The 16,838-nt window shown below is 33.0% G+C and overlaps 4 protein-coding genes across 4 annotated transcripts in view; 3 read left to right on the top strand and 1 right to left on the bottom strand.

Annotated features, from left to right (window-relative positions):
- The window catches only part of LOC129789677 (rab GDP dissociation inhibitor alpha), a 38,836-nt gene extending 34,017 nt beyond the window's left edge, over positions 1-4,819 (top strand). The window contains exons 2-5 of the mRNA XM_055826679.1: positions 124-339; positions 612-884; positions 1,857-2,332; positions 3,217-4,819. Coding sequence (XP_055682654.1) covers positions 219-339; positions 612-884; positions 1,857-2,332; positions 3,217-3,678 — 1,332 coding nt within the window. The 5' untranslated portion in view covers positions 124-218 and the 3' untranslated portion in view covers positions 3,679-4,819. The remainder of the gene's footprint in view (positions 1-123; positions 340-611; positions 885-1,856; positions 2,333-3,216) is intronic.
- A 1,557-nt stretch (positions 4,820-6,376) lies between these two features.
- LOC129789760 (ras-related protein Rab-27A) lies at positions 6,377-10,756 on the top strand. The gene is made up of 3 exons (XM_055826805.1): positions 6,377-8,341; positions 9,851-10,033; positions 10,096-10,756. The coding sequence occupies exons 1-3, from the start codon at positions 8,180-8,182 to the stop codon at positions 10,417-10,419; spliced, it is 669 nt and encodes a 222-aa protein (XP_055682780.1). The 5' UTR covers positions 6,377-8,179; the 3' UTR covers positions 10,420-10,756.
- A 536-nt stretch (positions 10,757-11,292) lies between these two features.
- Positions 11,293-13,922, top strand: LOC129789661 (TNF receptor-associated factor 3). Its single transcript, XM_055826653.1, has 3 exons — positions 11,293-11,494; positions 11,986-13,086; positions 13,564-13,922. The coding sequence occupies exons 1-3, from the start codon at positions 11,414-11,416 to the stop codon at positions 13,888-13,890; spliced, it is 1,509 nt and encodes a 502-aa protein (XP_055682628.1). The 5' UTR covers positions 11,293-11,413; the 3' UTR covers positions 13,891-13,922.
- Positions 13,902-16,838, bottom strand: part of LOC129789556 (otoferlin) — a 25,881-nt gene continuing 22,944 nt past the window's right edge. Inside the window, exons 20-21 of the mRNA XM_055826416.1 lie at positions 16,321-16,836; positions 13,902-15,952 (exon numbers count right to left, since the gene is read on the bottom strand). Coding sequence (XP_055682391.1) covers positions 15,772-15,952; positions 16,321-16,836 — 697 coding nt within the window. The 3' untranslated portion in view covers positions 13,902-15,771. The remainder of the gene's footprint in view (positions 15,953-16,320; positions 16,837-16,838) is intronic.

The following is a 16,838-nucleotide window of genomic DNA, read 5'->3' as shown; positions in this document are numbered from 1 at the left end:
ATAAGGTATAAAAACGGAATTGTTGCAAAAGCATCAAATCTAAAATGCGAATGGGAGTTTCTCCTCTATCAACTTTATCACATTTTATCCAAGGAAAATCTCCATGTACATTATTTCTTCTAGTTGGAAAAATTCGTTTATTGGGCTTAACCTGGTGGCACAAGGTTTTGTGTGAAGAAAAGAAAATTGTGCATTTAGAAGCAGTTTAAGGAGTTAAAATGGATGAGGAATACGACGCAATTGTTCTAGGAACGGGGCTGAAGGAATGCATCCTCAGTGGAATGCTTTCTGTGTCCGGGAAAAAAGTCCTCCACATTGACAGAAATAAATACTATGGTGGTGAGTATGTTTGCAAATTTACTTGAATTTTTACAAGAAAAGTTTGAAAATTATAATTTTTCTAGTGTCCTAAATTATAGAAAAATTAAGTTTTACTGTTGATTTTTAAATTCTTTTAATTTTTTTGAATAAAGAAGTTTTAATGCTTTATGCTTAGTCTGTAATTGAGCTATTGAGTTATTGATTTGAACATAATTGAGCAATTTGATTTTCTTATTTTACATCTTCAATATTTCCACTAATTTGAAATTTCACGTAATTTTCACCCTAAGGCGAAAGTGCCTCCATTACGCCGCTGGAGGAGCTTTTCCAGCGTTTCAATGTTGACGCCCCTGGCGATAAGTATGGTCGCGGGCGCGATTGGAATGTGGACCTCATCCCTAAGTTCCTTATGGCCAATGGATTGCTCGTGAAACTCCTAATCCACACGGGCGTTACCCGTTACTTGGAATTCAAGTCCGTAGAGGGCAGCTACGTGTACAAGGGAGGAAAGATCAGCAAAGTGCCCGTGGATCAGAAGGAGGCCCTCGCATCGGATCTCATGGGTGAGACAAAGTTCCGGAAAAAAATTCTTATTAGAATTGTCTATTATTGAAAATTAATTTGGATGAGTCAGCAAAAGTGAGGGAGTTGAGATTAAATGGTTGATGGGGTTCCTACTGGATACAGGGAGAAAGCACCTGTGATAAGACTTTTTTTATGCGTAAAAGCTGTGAAAAAAGCTAAATTCGTGGCACTTTTTTTTTCACGCGCACTACCTACATAGTAACAAAAACGAAATAACGATATGACGGTCAATGATTCTTCTGGACTTTCCAAGGTTGAGAAAGAAAATGTTGGGATTGAAATATTTCAGAATTGACAAATAATATTCAGTTTCCATTATATTATGTACGGTAGGTAAACGTTTTAATTAGGTTCGGTACATATTTATATTACTTTTTTCTTTTGTTTATTCTAAATCAAAAAACAAATTAAAGATCTTTTGATTTTCTTTTTATTACCTATGCTAAAAGAGCTTGAAAATTTTTCTAAGGCTTTTATCATTTTTTAATTCTTTAACAATAGTCTTGAAAATTCAGATTCTGATTTCAGATTTTTAAATCTAACTTCATAATATAAAGAAAATGTCTGAAAAGTCGTCTGACTTTGATAAGACAACTTTACATTAAAAACAAGATTAGATTTAAATCCAATACTGTCTTTGTTTATAAATTGAAATAATCAGGTGACAAAATTAGGTTATCAGCATTTGATTACAATGATCTACAAAAATGTTTTGAGAATAGGACGTCTTTCCTTTTTTTTCATTTATAACAAGTACTAAGAAAATCGTTAACGTCATCAGCTTCCGTTACGTTTTTAACTTATAGCCACAAAGAATCATAAAAGATGGAACGTGATGAAGAAAGCAAAGTGTTCTGAATGAGTGCACATAAAACGGCGATTTTTCTGCGTAGAATTCGTACACAGAGATACTGAAATGGAGAATTAAAAAAAAATCTTTCTGTCTTTAGGAATGTTCGAGAAAAGACGATTCCGTAATTTCCTGGTTTACATTCAGGACTTCCGAGAGGATGATCCAAAAACATGGAAGGATATTGATCCCAATACAATGTCAGCACAGGTGCTTTATGAGAAATTTGGCTTGGACAAAAATACTCAGGACTTTACTGGGCATGCATTAGCGCTGTATAGGGATGATAATTACCTCGGAGAACCAGCGCTCAATACTATTCGACGTATCAAGCTCTATTCGGATTCATTGGCACGTTATGGCAAATCGCCGTATTTGTATCCAATGTATGGGCTCGGTGAACTCCCACAGGGATTTGCGAGATTGTCTGCCATCTACGGCGGTACATACATGTTGGATAAGCCCATTGACGAGATTGTACTCGATGAGGGTGGAAAAGTTGTTGGGGTGCGCTCTGGCAGCGAAGTGGCCCGCTGCAAACAGGTTTATTGTGATCCTAGCTACTTTCCACAGAAGGTAAGTACCTGAATAATCATAATATTTTTTTACGTTCACTGAAAGAATTTTAACTTTTCAAGTACCAAATTCGACATTTTACTACTTATTTTGTACATGGATAAGCACCAAAATTCTTCTTCTTCCTTTTTTTGATTTTTAAGATATTATCGATATCGATATTCAATATCGATATAGAATCTTCTTCTTTTTTTCTTTTCTCATGAAAATTGAGGAAAATCATCTCAACCCCTGAAGAAGCAAAAAATGAAGTTCCTAATCCCCAGGAAGAGCCGAATTTCAGGAAAACACCACACATTTTGTATTATTGTTTAACAAATATAACCTAAAGCTAAGAAAAAAAAGAAGAAGAAGTTTCAGTTGAATAATCGGTTTTTGAAAAAAAAGCGATATTGTGTGAAAATATAACCAGCAGCGCCTCTATAGATATTTGAGAAATAAAGTGGTGCTTTTTCAACTTAATTGGTACTTAGAAAAGTAGTAAAACCGACAGTCGAAGCACAAACTGTTTTTTCAGTGTTTATCGGTTTTAGGACCTATGGGATGTTTTTTGTCCCATAGATTGTTTTAAAAATATATTAAAATTAGGCAGAAAACAATGTGATAAATCGGTCAAACTGCCTAGTAATTACTAAAGAATTTCTTAACAACAAAAAATTGCATTACTGAACTGCATCGGTTAACAAATAAAACAATAAATGACGTAAAACAATTTTTAATCATTGAATCTTTACTGATTTTTTTTGAAAATTCTTAAATAATTTTCTTTTACACATTTGAAGCTAAAAATTCAATTTTAAATGTTTTTTCTGCTACAAAGAAAATAGAAACCAATGTATAGGACACATATAGTTACATCTCTTTTCGTCCCTTTGTGTTTTTAGACTCACAAGAAAGGCCAAGTTATTCGTTGCATTTGTCTGCTGGATCATCCAATTGCAAATACGAAGGACGCCCTTTCGACCCAAATAATCATTCCACAGAAGCAGGTGGGGCGCAATTCTGACATTTACGTGTCACTTATTAGTTACACGCACCAAGTTGCTGCAAAGGGTTGGTTTATTGTAATGGTATCCACTACGGTGGAGACTGATAATCCCGAAGCTGAAATTAAGCCGGGCTTAGATCTCCTTGGTCCCATAACGCAGAAATTTGTGTCAATTTCCGACTACTTGGTGGCAACGGACAAAGGTCTCGAGTCCCAAATTTTCATATCAGAGTCATATGATGCGACAACTCACTTTGAGACCACTTGCTTAGATGTTTTGGACATCTTTAAGCGTGGTACAGGTGAGGAATTTGATTTCTCAAAAATTAAACACGAATTGGGAGATGAGGAGCAGTAAAGTGCTGCCCCGTCTCCGCTCGCTGCTAGAACAGTGTTAGAGGAAGGAAAAAAAATTAAACTTATATACGATGTTTATTTTCTTTTTTTTATATTCCCTAAATGAAAAAAAATACATTTAAAATGCATTAGAATGAAGAAAACATAATGAAAGAAAAATCGCTAATTAATGAAAAAATAAACAAACAAAACATGATAAAATCATAACTGCACACATTTTGAAAAATTTTTAGAAAACATAAAATTTAAAGAAAAATTAAACAGTAGCTGTGCCTTCTTTCTCTGAAAGAATGACAGTTAATGGTATTTAGAAGAATTCGAGAATAAAAATTTATATAAAAAAAGACGAAATTTTTTTGCTAAAACAGTCATTCATATGTGCGCAATCTTTCACCAGTTTACATCGAAATGTTTTTAAACTGAAAAAAAAAAAAAACAGCTCTTAACACATTTTGTGTGATGGAAAAAGCAACAACCCTATAGAGAACTTATCCATATGATTAATTTTAAAACAATACGTATACACTGTGAGCATATTAGCATACGATTTAGCAGCGCAAATCACATAGTAATATCACAAAAAAATGCTATAAAAGAAAGAACAAAATATAATTGCAAAAGAAAAAAAATTAAAAGAACGTATGTATGTAGGTATTTTATCCAATATTTTTTCCCCTTTATAATTACATATTATAATTTTCATATCGAATAAAATTGAAAATATCTTTTAAAGAATTCCAATTCAAAAAAAAATAAATAAATTAGAGAATCATTAAGAATCTGCTTCTTCTTCTCTATCATTTACTAATGTGATTTTATATTATTATTTTTTTTCTATCACAACATGGGCAAAAGGTTTGCATAAGTAAAACAAAAAAGAGTAATTAAAAAAAAATCCCACTTGCTGTTACATGAGAAAAAAATTATAAAATAATAAAAATGTTATTCAAGTAATCGGGCGAGATATATTGCAGTGAATTTTCAAGAAATAAAAATAAAGAAAAAAATACAAAAATATATCTATGTAATAATAAAAAATGGATGAAAAATTGCTTTAGAGTTGTAAGATTTTGATGTAATTGCATGCTAAGAAAAACTATTGATATGAATATTATTGATAAAATAAAGAATATGAAAAGGAATTTTCTTTTCTTTATCTGCAACATCAAATAGTTCTATCGAAGCATGAATTTGGACGTGGATATATCACTATGAACTATCTTATTCACAATCGATTAATCGATGGAAATTGATTGAACTTCTCATCCATTATAAATTCAATATGGATTTGTGGTTGACTTGATATCGAATTCATAATCTTTACTAACTTCTCTTCTACGTATAAATATGCTTATTGATTAATGGATTTTAACAAATAAGTGATTTGAATTAATTTACAAAAAAAAATAGAATAAAAAGTTTTAAATAGTTTTAAGACTTTTTACATGAATTTTCAAAACTTTTGGTTGTTAATTGAATTTTCTAGATAAATTTGAAATGAGATTTCGTAAAATTTTTGAATTCTGGTTCTAAAACTGTCTGATACAGTTAGTTAGAACTTATTTGCTTCTTCTCATCAATCTCAATGGAAATTTTTAGTCGCAGAAGTTACAGTGAAAGGAAATCAGATTTTACGTCTCGGAAATCCATTTAAAATGTACGGAAATGTCATCACCAGCTTCCAACCTCAATGCTATTCAATTTGAATAAAATTTCTTCTTGTTGTCTACAACTGCTTCAATTTACAGTAAATGCTTCAACTGAACCACATTTATCACTAAATTGAAGAATGAAATTGCATTAGAAAGATAATTAAAAAAAAAATTTCCATTACATTTCCGTGCCATATCAACAAAACTTCTTTAAATAGTTTCATATAATTAAATTACTACTAACTAAACCATCTCTGTTATTAATATCACAATGTTATTCAAAACCAAAGTTTTATGGGGGAAATTAAATTTCTATTTATCATTTCATGAACACAAAATATTATATGTTATGTACATACAGTACTGGGTTATATGCATAGAGCTACCGATAACATGAATTGCTTTACTATTTATTGAGTCACCACCAACCGTTTTGGTGTACCTACTATATTCAATTAGCTCAAGGTAGCACGACGGCAGACGACAATTTATATTTAAAAAATATATATTTTTTTAAATTTACATACTTATCATTCCTTCTGAATTTTGTAAATTACCCCAGTTTAGTATTGAGCTCAAAAAACTATTTTAACATTTTTTTTTTCATTAAACGTTGAATGGCTCGGATTTTACTTTAGGTACAGTGGAGAATGGTCTAAGAGATGAGAACGGCTCAATTCGAAGCTCCAAAAATCACAATTATTAACCAAAATATTTCCAGAAATATATTGAAATTTTTATTAAACAACGATTGCAAAAATGGTCTAAAATATCAATATTCAAGTAATAATTCAGAAATTTCGCATTAGACGTTGTTAAACTCTTCTTTTAACCGCACCTATTCATCGTTTGTGAAAATAAAGACTTTTTATACCTTTTAAATCTTTTTAAGAATTAAGAATTAAATTTAGCAAAGTTAATGTAAGCAAAGTTACCTTTTAGTTAAATTCAAACTTTTTGTAAAATGGATTTAATGTCTAAAAAATTTCTATAACTTCTACGTTTAAAAAGTCTTATCGGGTTTATAACTAAAAGTGGATTAACCCTTTCTCATTCTTTGGGTCCTACATAAACAAAAAAATTGAAACATTTTATTTTCCCAAATTTTTATAAAATTTATTTTTTTTTTTAAGTTAAAAAAACGTGTTGAATGTGGAGCTAAATGTGGCCAAAGACGTTCTGATTTAGAAGTGTCCAAATTGGGTCCGTTTTCCTATGTTACAAATAGTTTTTAGGTTTGCAATTTTCTTTTTACGCTTTACATCGATACTCTTACATGAGACATACATTATGTAAAGATAGATATTAAACAAAAGCTTAATATTTACATCTAAAAATTTAGCGCTGCAATAATCCAACTTAAAAAGTAGGTAACTCCATGGAACTTTAAAAGCTTTTTTAGCCTTTTTTTCCCTTAAAAATGAAATACTTGTTTGATAACAGAAAACAATTAGTACACATGTTCGTATTCCAGTGCTAGCTACTGTGTGAAAATTGTACATATTCCACTTCGGAGGAAAGCAGCATGTACATACATATTTCAACGATTTCAACCCAGCAGCTCATAGACCTGATGCTTCAGTCACTCCTCGGCTACCGAAGCAACAGGTTGACTGAGAAAATCTCCCCAGTTTTGTATATATATAATTCTGTGGCCAAGGTCGTGCACCTTCCAGTTGACTCTCCCTCTGGTCACATTTCGTGAGATTAGGTATCCGCAGCATAAAGCTGACTGAGCTGAGAGTGTTTTATCATTTTTTTTTCTTTTTGGGAATTTGAATAAAATTTATTATTTGGTCATCTAATGTGATTATTTCCACGAAATTCGTTGTGCTAAGAAGGACATTGCAAATTCCTAATTTATTAAATAACAAGGATATAGAAATAATTCCTAGAACTGAACGCATCTTGGGAAGCTTTCAATTTGAGAGGGGCGTCTATTTTTAAAGTTGCCACTCTCTTGTGGGTGCTGTTCTGTATAGAATAGCAGTGTTTTAATCCCTGCTGGATACAAATTTGTTCTCATCTTGGTGTGGTGATGTGTGTCAAGCGAAAAGGTGAAATGATGCAAAGAAGACTAATTATGTTCGGTATGGTCCCATGAAAATTTGTGTGATGATATACACATCATCATCCCTCTCCATCCCCCCCCCCTCATGTTCATCAAAGTGGTGTAATTTTTTTATTACATATTATATGCTGTGTCGTTCAGTGAGGAAAGGAAAATTAACTCTGGCAAATTAAGTGAAAGAAGCTTCTAATATTAACGGAGATATTTAATGGCATTTTTCATTAATTAATTTAAGTACCTTTCCTACCATTAATATTTTCAACAACTCACAGTGGGAGGCCACTTGGCAAAATGTGTGCCTCGGTGGTTATTACACTAGAAATCAATTAACTCTATTCTGGTGATTTCTGTGTGTGAATTGTAGTTTTGTGTGTCGTCACAACACGGAAGAGGGGTGTTCATGCGGGGGTGATGCTGTATGCTTTTGTGAAGAGAAATTCGAGGGTGTATAGAGACACCGGGAGTCCCGAAGGAAATTGAATTCCAATGTGAATTGCACTGGGACAAGTAAGGGAAAGGAAGTGTGTGCTGTGAAACATAAAATACAGCATTATCCCGGAGCTCACAGAGGGTTGGCATGTAATCGATATTCCAACTCACACCATTGGAGGCAAAAAAAATTCTTTTTTTTTTTCAAATTGTATATAAAATATTCACGTGAAAATTAATTCGCGAGTTGGGAGTAATTGTGGGAATTCGCAAATTGGCTCTTTCATCATGAAATGACCCCTCCTCCACATTATATGTAACTGGGGTAGAAAGTTTGTCAAGCAATAAAAATGAGTAGCTCAACGGACTATGACTATTTGCTCAAGTTCCTTCTCATTGGGGACTCGGCTGTTGGTAAAACATGCCTCCTCTACCAGTACACAGATGGCGTTTTTCACCAATCAGCACGGTTCATTTCAACGGTGGGAATTGATTTCCGGGAAAAGCGAATTGTAAGTAATCATTAAAAACGAGAGGGCACAAAATAATAAAATTTGAACTAAACGAACTTTTTTTCTGCATTTCGACAAAATTCGTGATTTCCGTGTTTTTTCCTAAATTTGTGGGCATAGAACGCATTTTTTGGGCTCCTGGGGCACTTACGGGTGCTCCGGGAGCCTCGGGGAGCTCCTCCGTGCGGAATTTGGGGCCCGCGGAAATTTTGACGGTTGGGTTACAAATTTGAAAATTTTGACGGTTGGGGATTTTACACGCACTTTTTTTTCTGGAAATGCATTTTCGCGAACTTTTCAAACCAATGATGCCATTCGACGCGGCGTCGCTTCCTGATTGCAAAAACTTACTTCCGGCCGGAAAAATCGGCGGAAAACGCGAGAAAACTGTAAAAGACTGAAAGTGTGAGGGAGACGGATAGCTGTGAAATGCATCCGTCTCATTTTCTCTTGAGGAAATAGTACCGAAAATGGCGCCAATTTCAAAAAGTAGTCAAAAAAGCATGAATTTTATATGGGGGCGCTACGAAGGGGGGCTCTGGGGGGAAAATGAATGTCGTTGGTAAAAACCGCCTGGTATCAGGAGTCTCTGTACCAAATTTCATCACGATCGGACCAACGGTGTAGAAATGCATAGCTGAACAGGAACGAAATTATAGAGAGACCTTTCTTTATTATAGAAATTATTTTTCTCTAATTTTCTTTTATTACATTTTGTGCATTTTGTAGTGGAAAGCGTTGGATATCACATAAATGAATTGCAAAAAAAGCCTAATTAATTTAATTATTATATTTAGCATTTAACCCTTCCGCCTTTGATTTTTTTTCTTTTTAAAACAATTTTTTATTAATTGAAAAATATAAAGAAAAAAAAACTATGCAGAATTCTAGAATTAAGATGTATTGTATATTGTATTGCCAACTATTGTTATTTTTGGAAAATCCGACAACCTCAGATCCGGCTCAAACTTGGTGTAAGCTCTTTTTAAACACCAACAGTAAAAGTTAGAAATTGCTGCTTTGAAGTATTTTTTACATATTCAAAATTCTAAATATCCGAAATCAGGAATTTTCTATGTCGTCATTTAGAACGGCTAAGAAAATAACTATTTGAAAAAATTCTTGTATTTCCAAACTTCTATGATCCATATCTCCTATTCCAATTGACTAGTTTTGATTAAATTAGACCCTATTTAGAAGTTTTGCAAAGCTCTACAACTTTTTAGAACATCAGAATTTTTTCTAGAAATGATCTTCAAAATTATGAAATTGTAGGTAATATAAAATAAGGGTCTTTCGAAAACAGTCAGAAATTTCTGTAGGTCCTGCAGAACCTGAGATATATCCATTTTTATTCATAATTTTATTGAATTTCATAAAAAAAAAAACTCAATTTTACGTCTTCTAATATGGCTCATAAAATAAAGGAACACCAACTAATTACAACGCATAAACTAATCATAAACTAAATTGAACGCATCATGATCAAATCATTTATTTTTATCGCAGCTGTACACATCAGGAGCCCGCACACATAGACTATTCCTCCAACTCTGGGATACAGCTGGTCAGGAGCGATTTCGAAGTTTGACTACTGCCTTCTACCGCGATGCAATGGGATTCCTTTTGATATTTGATCTCACCAATGAGCGTTCTTTTCTTGAAGTTCAGAATTGGATTGAGCAATTAAGGGTAAGGTATACGATATTATATTAATTTGATAAATATTTTATAAATTCCACGCATTCTTGCAGTTTCATGCTTACTGTGAAACTCCAGATATTGTGCTCTGTGGCAACAAATGTGACTTGGATCATATGCGGGTGGTGAGTGAGTCACGCGCAAGACAATTTGCAGAACGACACGGTTTGTCGTATCTTGAGACGAGCGCCAGCACTGGGCAGAATGTGGAAAAGGCCGTGGAAATGCTCGTGGAGAGGGTAATGTCTCGCATGGAGACTGCCATGGACTTGACTACACTGCCCGGAAGACGCGGAAGACCCAGACGCTTTGAAGATGGCAATGGTCATAACATTCAGACAATTAGTGCGCAAGATACTAAGACTTGTTCTTGTTAAACATAAGACTCGTTAATTAATTCATGTGTTGCCAAGGGGATGGTTTAACCTCATTTTCAGTGAAGAAAAGTCACTTTTTGTTGAACAAAATGTATGAGGAATTCTCGAATCTCGCCCAATCTCGACCGATTCCCGAGAAACACTTTAACTTTTTTTATATTAATAATGTTATTTCGATGATGAGAAGGGATCAACCGAGAGCTAATTAAATGTACTTTCGATTGCAAGTGGAATTGTGCAAATTGATCGCATATTTTGATCGGAAGAACCTGCTGCCTCACTAAAAGTACTGATTTCTCGGGGTTGGGCATCCCCTTGTGTGTTGCATTTTACCGATAGTATTCATAAAAGCAAAATAGTTATGAATGTAAAATATAAATTATTGATGAAATAAAGTTTTCTTGGAATTATTTTTAATTTCTTTAATTCCTGGTTTTTAAAACCCTTAAATAAAATTACACAAAGCAATTCAAAGCAAAACGTACATAGGAATTTAAAAGCTTTCAAAGCTTTTACATAAATTTTTTGATTAAATTAACACACGTTACTCTAATTATTTCGAATACCACGTCACTTAGTCTGGTGACAATTATTTCTGTATTAAATTTCGTTGGTTTTGTGATAAAAGAAAAAATCGTTGTATTTTCTTACCTCAAGAAACAACGTATCGCACACATATGTATGTAGTAGAACGTGGTGAAAAAGCCCCCAGAATTGCGGTGTGGAAAGGAAGTGTAGGAGTGTGATTGAAAATGTGGTAAATGTGTGATTAGTGCGTGTGTACACAGAGTTTCCATTATACTTATCTTTCGGCAAAGTGTGTGTTTTATTTCTGATAAGAAAGTAAGGTGTTCCAATCATAGGTTTCAGTACAGATAGGTGCTGAAATGTGAATCAGTTGGAATTTCTGCGATGATTTGAGCAACTGCGTGTATCAGTGGAGTTTTTTTTTCATACAGAAAAGTAGGATCTTTTCCTATTAGAACAGAATAGAATGGAACAACCAACTGTAATGGAATACAAGAAGACCTCCTGCTACTTCTGTAGTGAATGGCTCGAAAATGGGAGTTTCAAGGTGAGTTTTCCACATTTTATTTCCTTTAGTCCCAATCATGCAGTACACACTTCTCGATATCATGATTTTTGTTCTCTTGATAAATTCCTCACGATCCGAAAAAATATGCCTTATACAAACACTTTAATGAGGAGCGATAGCAATATTTTTATCACCGCTCCCTATTAATTGATTTTTAAAATTTATTTTTAACGAGTTTTCTGTACATTATATACCACGATTAATAAGTTATCTCTCCTGCAAAGTTTCACGTTTTTCTGTCCTAAAAGGCCCATCGTCGTATAACTTTCTGGTGATTATGAATTTATCGACGTGACGGTGTATTTTGCGCAAGAATCACTGATAGAGACAATATGCTTTATATGTATTGAAAGCTCTGGAACGTTTATTTGTTAATGAATTTCAATGAAAAACGTGTTAGAAAAACTCTTTAAAGATATTTTTTATTATGAGAAAATTATATTTAAGCCGTTTTTTCTTTATTTTTCCAGGATCATGTAAAATCATGCGGTCAAGTACTGGAAAAATGTCCAAACAATTGCCTCGGTTATGTTCAGCGTAAGCACCTTGAAGCCCACTTAAAAGAATGCCCAAAAGGGGGTACACGAAGAATGGATAATGGAGCTACAAATTATGTTGCAAATCAGACGTTAAATGACGTTGAAAATCGCATGATGGTACTGGAGCAGGACATTCAAACTTTCCGTTCAGCCCTCAATGAGGAGATTAGGCAGCGTCTTCACTTAATCACCGATATTGGTGCTTTAAAGCGCAGAAATGAAGTAACTGATGAGTGGGTGGCTAAAGTTAGTGACATCCTGTCTGCGCTGAAAAAGTGCATGAATGAAGAGACTCAAAGTCGATGCATTGATGTGGAAAAGTGCAGGGAGGACATTAGTCGATTAATGTATCAGTACCAAGATATGGATGAGTGGCGAATGGAGATGGGTATTCATTTGGATCGTGTTAAAAGTGATGAGATACAGGATGACAACTGGCGTGGTCATTTGGAGCTTTTGGAGGCACATAATGCGGAACAATCGCGGAAAATTGCCCTTTTGGAGGATGAGATTGAAGCTCTCAGACTTGAGGTGAAGGATAATCAAATGGAGGTTCAGCAGGAGAATTTTATGACTAATGAAAAATTCGGAGCAATTGATTTAATCCTCGATGATCAGCACAAGACATTGGCTAAAGCACAAGATGAGATGAACAAATCGTTGAGTTCACTAAAAACGGATGCAGCTTCCAAAGAGGCCACAATGGCGGCATTAACAGCCAAACAAGCCAATCTAGACTTCGAACTCAAGAATATGAAGCATATTGTTCACGAAACGGAGGATAAATGTGACAAATTCGACAAAGTTTCAGCAGAAACGAAAGCCGTTTCAAATCAGACGCGTCAAGAGATGAATGACTTAGAAGTTCATCTTACGTATCAGAAGAAACTCTTCGCCATTCACAATACCCGAGGGCATCTTATTTGGAAAATTAATGACTACGCAGCTAAACTTACTCAAGCCAAAGAGACACAATCAGTTCCAATACGAAGCCCTATCTTCTCCAATAAACAATATGGATACACACTGAGGGTGAGTTTTCCAAGAGATTTAACATATTAAGGTAACTAGAAATAAGGGATGGTCAAAGGTTAAATAATTTTGGAAACTCTAGGGATTTTAAGAGCAATTTTCTTAGACAATTTGGAAGCAAAATACTATAAATTTGCTTGCATTCTAGTAAAGTGACCAAATATTGATTAGAATTTATTATTTTTTGTTTTAAAAACAAATTGTCCTCAAAAAAAAAATATAGGTACAATATTGAAATCCTTTTACCCCTTCAACGCCTTTAACCCATTTCTGACCTTTGGCAAATTTATTGAGTGAGTGTTTTAGGGCATTTATCTTTTATTTTTGCTGAATCTGTTTGGCTATTCAAATACAAAAATTTTTTATCAAGAACTATCATTCCAGAAAGTTTCATTTCAATCAGATAAAAAGTCTTTAGGAGTCAAGAGAAAGTTTAATAAAAAAATTTAATTTAAATTAATTTTCTACCTTTTACAGCTGGACGTGTTTCTCAATGGAATTGGAACGTGGAAGGGTCGTAATATAATCGCGTGCCTAAGTATTGTGCCCGGTGAATATGATACGCTTCTACCGTGGCCAGTACGAATTGAAGCAGAAATTACATTGCGTGATCAGCCGGAAAATCCAGCCGATGTGAAAAACATCACAAAGGTTCTCGTGGCAAAGCGAAAGAACGATAAGTATGAGACCAACCAATATATTCATATACCCCACAAAATGCTCACGACATGCCATTATGTGAAAAACGATGCTATATTTTTCGAGGTGCGTATCCTAAAATGCACTGTAGGTGAAAATTCGTAAACAAATATAAGTTCAATTAATATGTTTATTTATTTGTCTGGCTCTTTTATTTTGCATCATCTTGTGCATATAATGATTGAATTATAGAGAAATATATATTTTTTTACATTTTTAAATGCAAAGTTCATATTATCTACATATATCAGCTTTTGAGATAAAATTACCACGTACTGATAAGAATTTCAAAATTTCCAAATTTTTAGTGTTTTGTAAAATACTAAAATCTTTCAATAATTTTTTGATAATTTTTTTTAGGTTCAGTTTTGCGTGAAAAACTCATTGAAGGCGTACAAATGGTACAAATAAATCAAAAAATTGTTATTTTATTCATTGATAACATTTATGATAGGAAGCGTGACAATAGAAATGACGTTAGAAAAGGTATTTTTCATCAAAAATTAAATCTGTAAATAAAGTATATATTATCCTTTATTTTATATCTCTGATTTAAAATATTTATTTAAATTCACACTGATTGTTAGTAGTTTCAATAAAGTCTCTACTTAAGTCTTTTTAAGGCAAAACGGAGGCGGCAAATTCATCATAAATTGTACTTTTCTTCTCTCAACAATAGCTTCTACTCCCATTACTTCTTATGTTCTTAATATTCACTCAGAATATACAAGAAAACGTAATTGCCTTCGTCGCCTTTTACAAAGATTGCAATATTAAATGGATTAAAAAGATTTAAGTTTGGTCAGAGAGTTGTTGTTGATTTTTGTTAATTATGTTAGTTCCCAAGTTTCAGAGATAATTAATGGTCTGAGAAAATTCATTTTAAATTAATTTTGTTTTATATTTCTTTTCTTTAGAAATTGTAAGTTGAGTTAAAAAAATTTTATTCCTATTTTATTTATTTCGATTTGAAAATGGAAAATTTTGTCACATTTGAGAATAAACAAAAAAATTTCTAATGTGAAACTAAACTACTTTGGGGTACCCCTGGTGTACGAAGCTTTCACCTTTAACCGATGTAATTTAATAGCAGAGAAAATTTAAATATCTTGTAGATCAAATATCTTCAAGAAAATTCTTGTACTCCCGCATTTATTTATTCTCAAAATTTATTTTGGAACTCTACGAGGTGGGATAAATTCTTATGACAAAAATTGTTTAAATAAATTTTAACCAACTTATCTTTTGATATAAATCATACTTTTTTAACCCCCCAGGGGATACCTTGTTCCCCATTTTAGGTTTAGTGATATTTATTGAATTTAACTAGTCTAATAAATTCTCTGAATTATTTGAAACATTTAATAACTTTGAAATTATTTTATTACAATAATTTTGTTAAATTCTTTAAATTCTTCAAAAGCCTATTTTCCATTTTTTTTCTGTATGATATATGCACGTTTCATGTAACCTTTTGACATCTCTTGACTTTTCATTCTGCGAATTTCAAATCAACCTGATATTCATGTTGTAGAATTATCTCATGTTCATCAAAAGCTTTGTCATACATTTCAATTGTTCTTTTTCAACATTTTATGTTGCTTTTGCACAAATACTTTACTTTGGTTGAGAACCTTAATCGTTTCTTTTTTAATTCTCAAATATGTATTTAAAATTCTAATTTTGAAAAATATTTCTTAGTTATGATATTAGTTAGTATAATTTTCTAAAATTGATATAAGTTTTTAAGGAAAATAGTTTTATCTCTAAAATATTTTCTTTGCTAGCAAATAGTCTAAAATATATATTTAAATTTATTATTTATTCAAAATTACATTTAATCCTTTCTCTATATACAAGACATGGACTGGACATAATAAAAAAAAATCTTTTATTCTTTTAATTATTCAACATACATAATTCTGGCTCAAATATTGGCAAATATTTCAATCTTTGATAAGATGTACAGATATTGCAAATATGGTCTTAAGCGCCAAGTAACCGTTTTACTGTATATCCAGGGACTGAGTAGAAGAATAAAAGTAGCATAACAGCTATTGCAATGATGATGAGTCCCTTGATGATTGTCCACTTATAATTGTGCCAAACTATGTAGCGGATTGATTTAATTGGATTGAGGAACCACATAAACGAAGCATCAGGACGACTGGCAAAAAATAAGAAAATGTAATATTAATAAAAAGGAAAAGACGACAAAAAATCCTCTAATGTATGAAAATCATAAATGTCCTTTTCATCATAAATTATCTCAACTTTTATATCTTTTAAGGTGCCATACATATTGAAATATATTTTCACAGAGTTTGAAAACTAATTAAAACACATTAAATAACTTTATAATGCGTACTTAGGTAAGGTGTAAGGTATGTAAAAAAGAGAGTTTATGTACTAAACATCACAAAAGTAATGATAAAAGTTCTTTAGAATTTTCTTACATTAGACATATTTATAGGTAGTACACTTATATATGTATGTACATAGGTATATACATTTATGTATATTTGTTGTACTTACTTTGGTTTGTCAAGCGGGTCTGGTTCATTGCGCCCATAACCGGCAGGATTCTTTTCTGCTTCTTCCTTCGTGAGCAAATGTATTTCAGCCTCCACCTTCCCCGTCAGTTCCATTTCGTCATTTTCGCGTTTTATAAAGAACGGCCACCAACCACGCACACGCTTTTGCTTAAAAATATTCACATAAGGGACATTATCGGTCTTCAGCATGTCCAACGTGCAGAGTTTAGATGATTTAGCACCTCGTGGAAATCTATTGAGATTGAGCGATATGGCACCTAGAAAATCATCTGCGGAAAAATGATCAGCATCCCACACCTGCAACTCCAAACGAGCAGGTATTTTCACTTCAGTTTCATCCCAACTAAAGAGAGATTCCCTCCGGGAAAGAACAATTCTCTCCTCAGCAGCCAAATAATCAAATGGAAAGATAAAGCGCCAATTGAAGTTCCCTTCTCCGGTTAAGGAGCGATAGTGAATATCGGTTGATTGTATGTCCTGTGGCCCCTTTAACCATCT

This window comes from Lutzomyia longipalpis, chromosome 2, assembly GCF_024334085.1.
Source record: "Lutzomyia longipalpis isolate SR_M1_2022 chromosome 2, ASM2433408v1".
Taxonomy (NCBI): Eukaryota; Metazoa; Arthropoda; class Insecta; order Diptera; family Psychodidae; genus Lutzomyia; species Lutzomyia longipalpis.
This window is presented reverse-complemented; position numbering and strand designations above follow the sequence as displayed.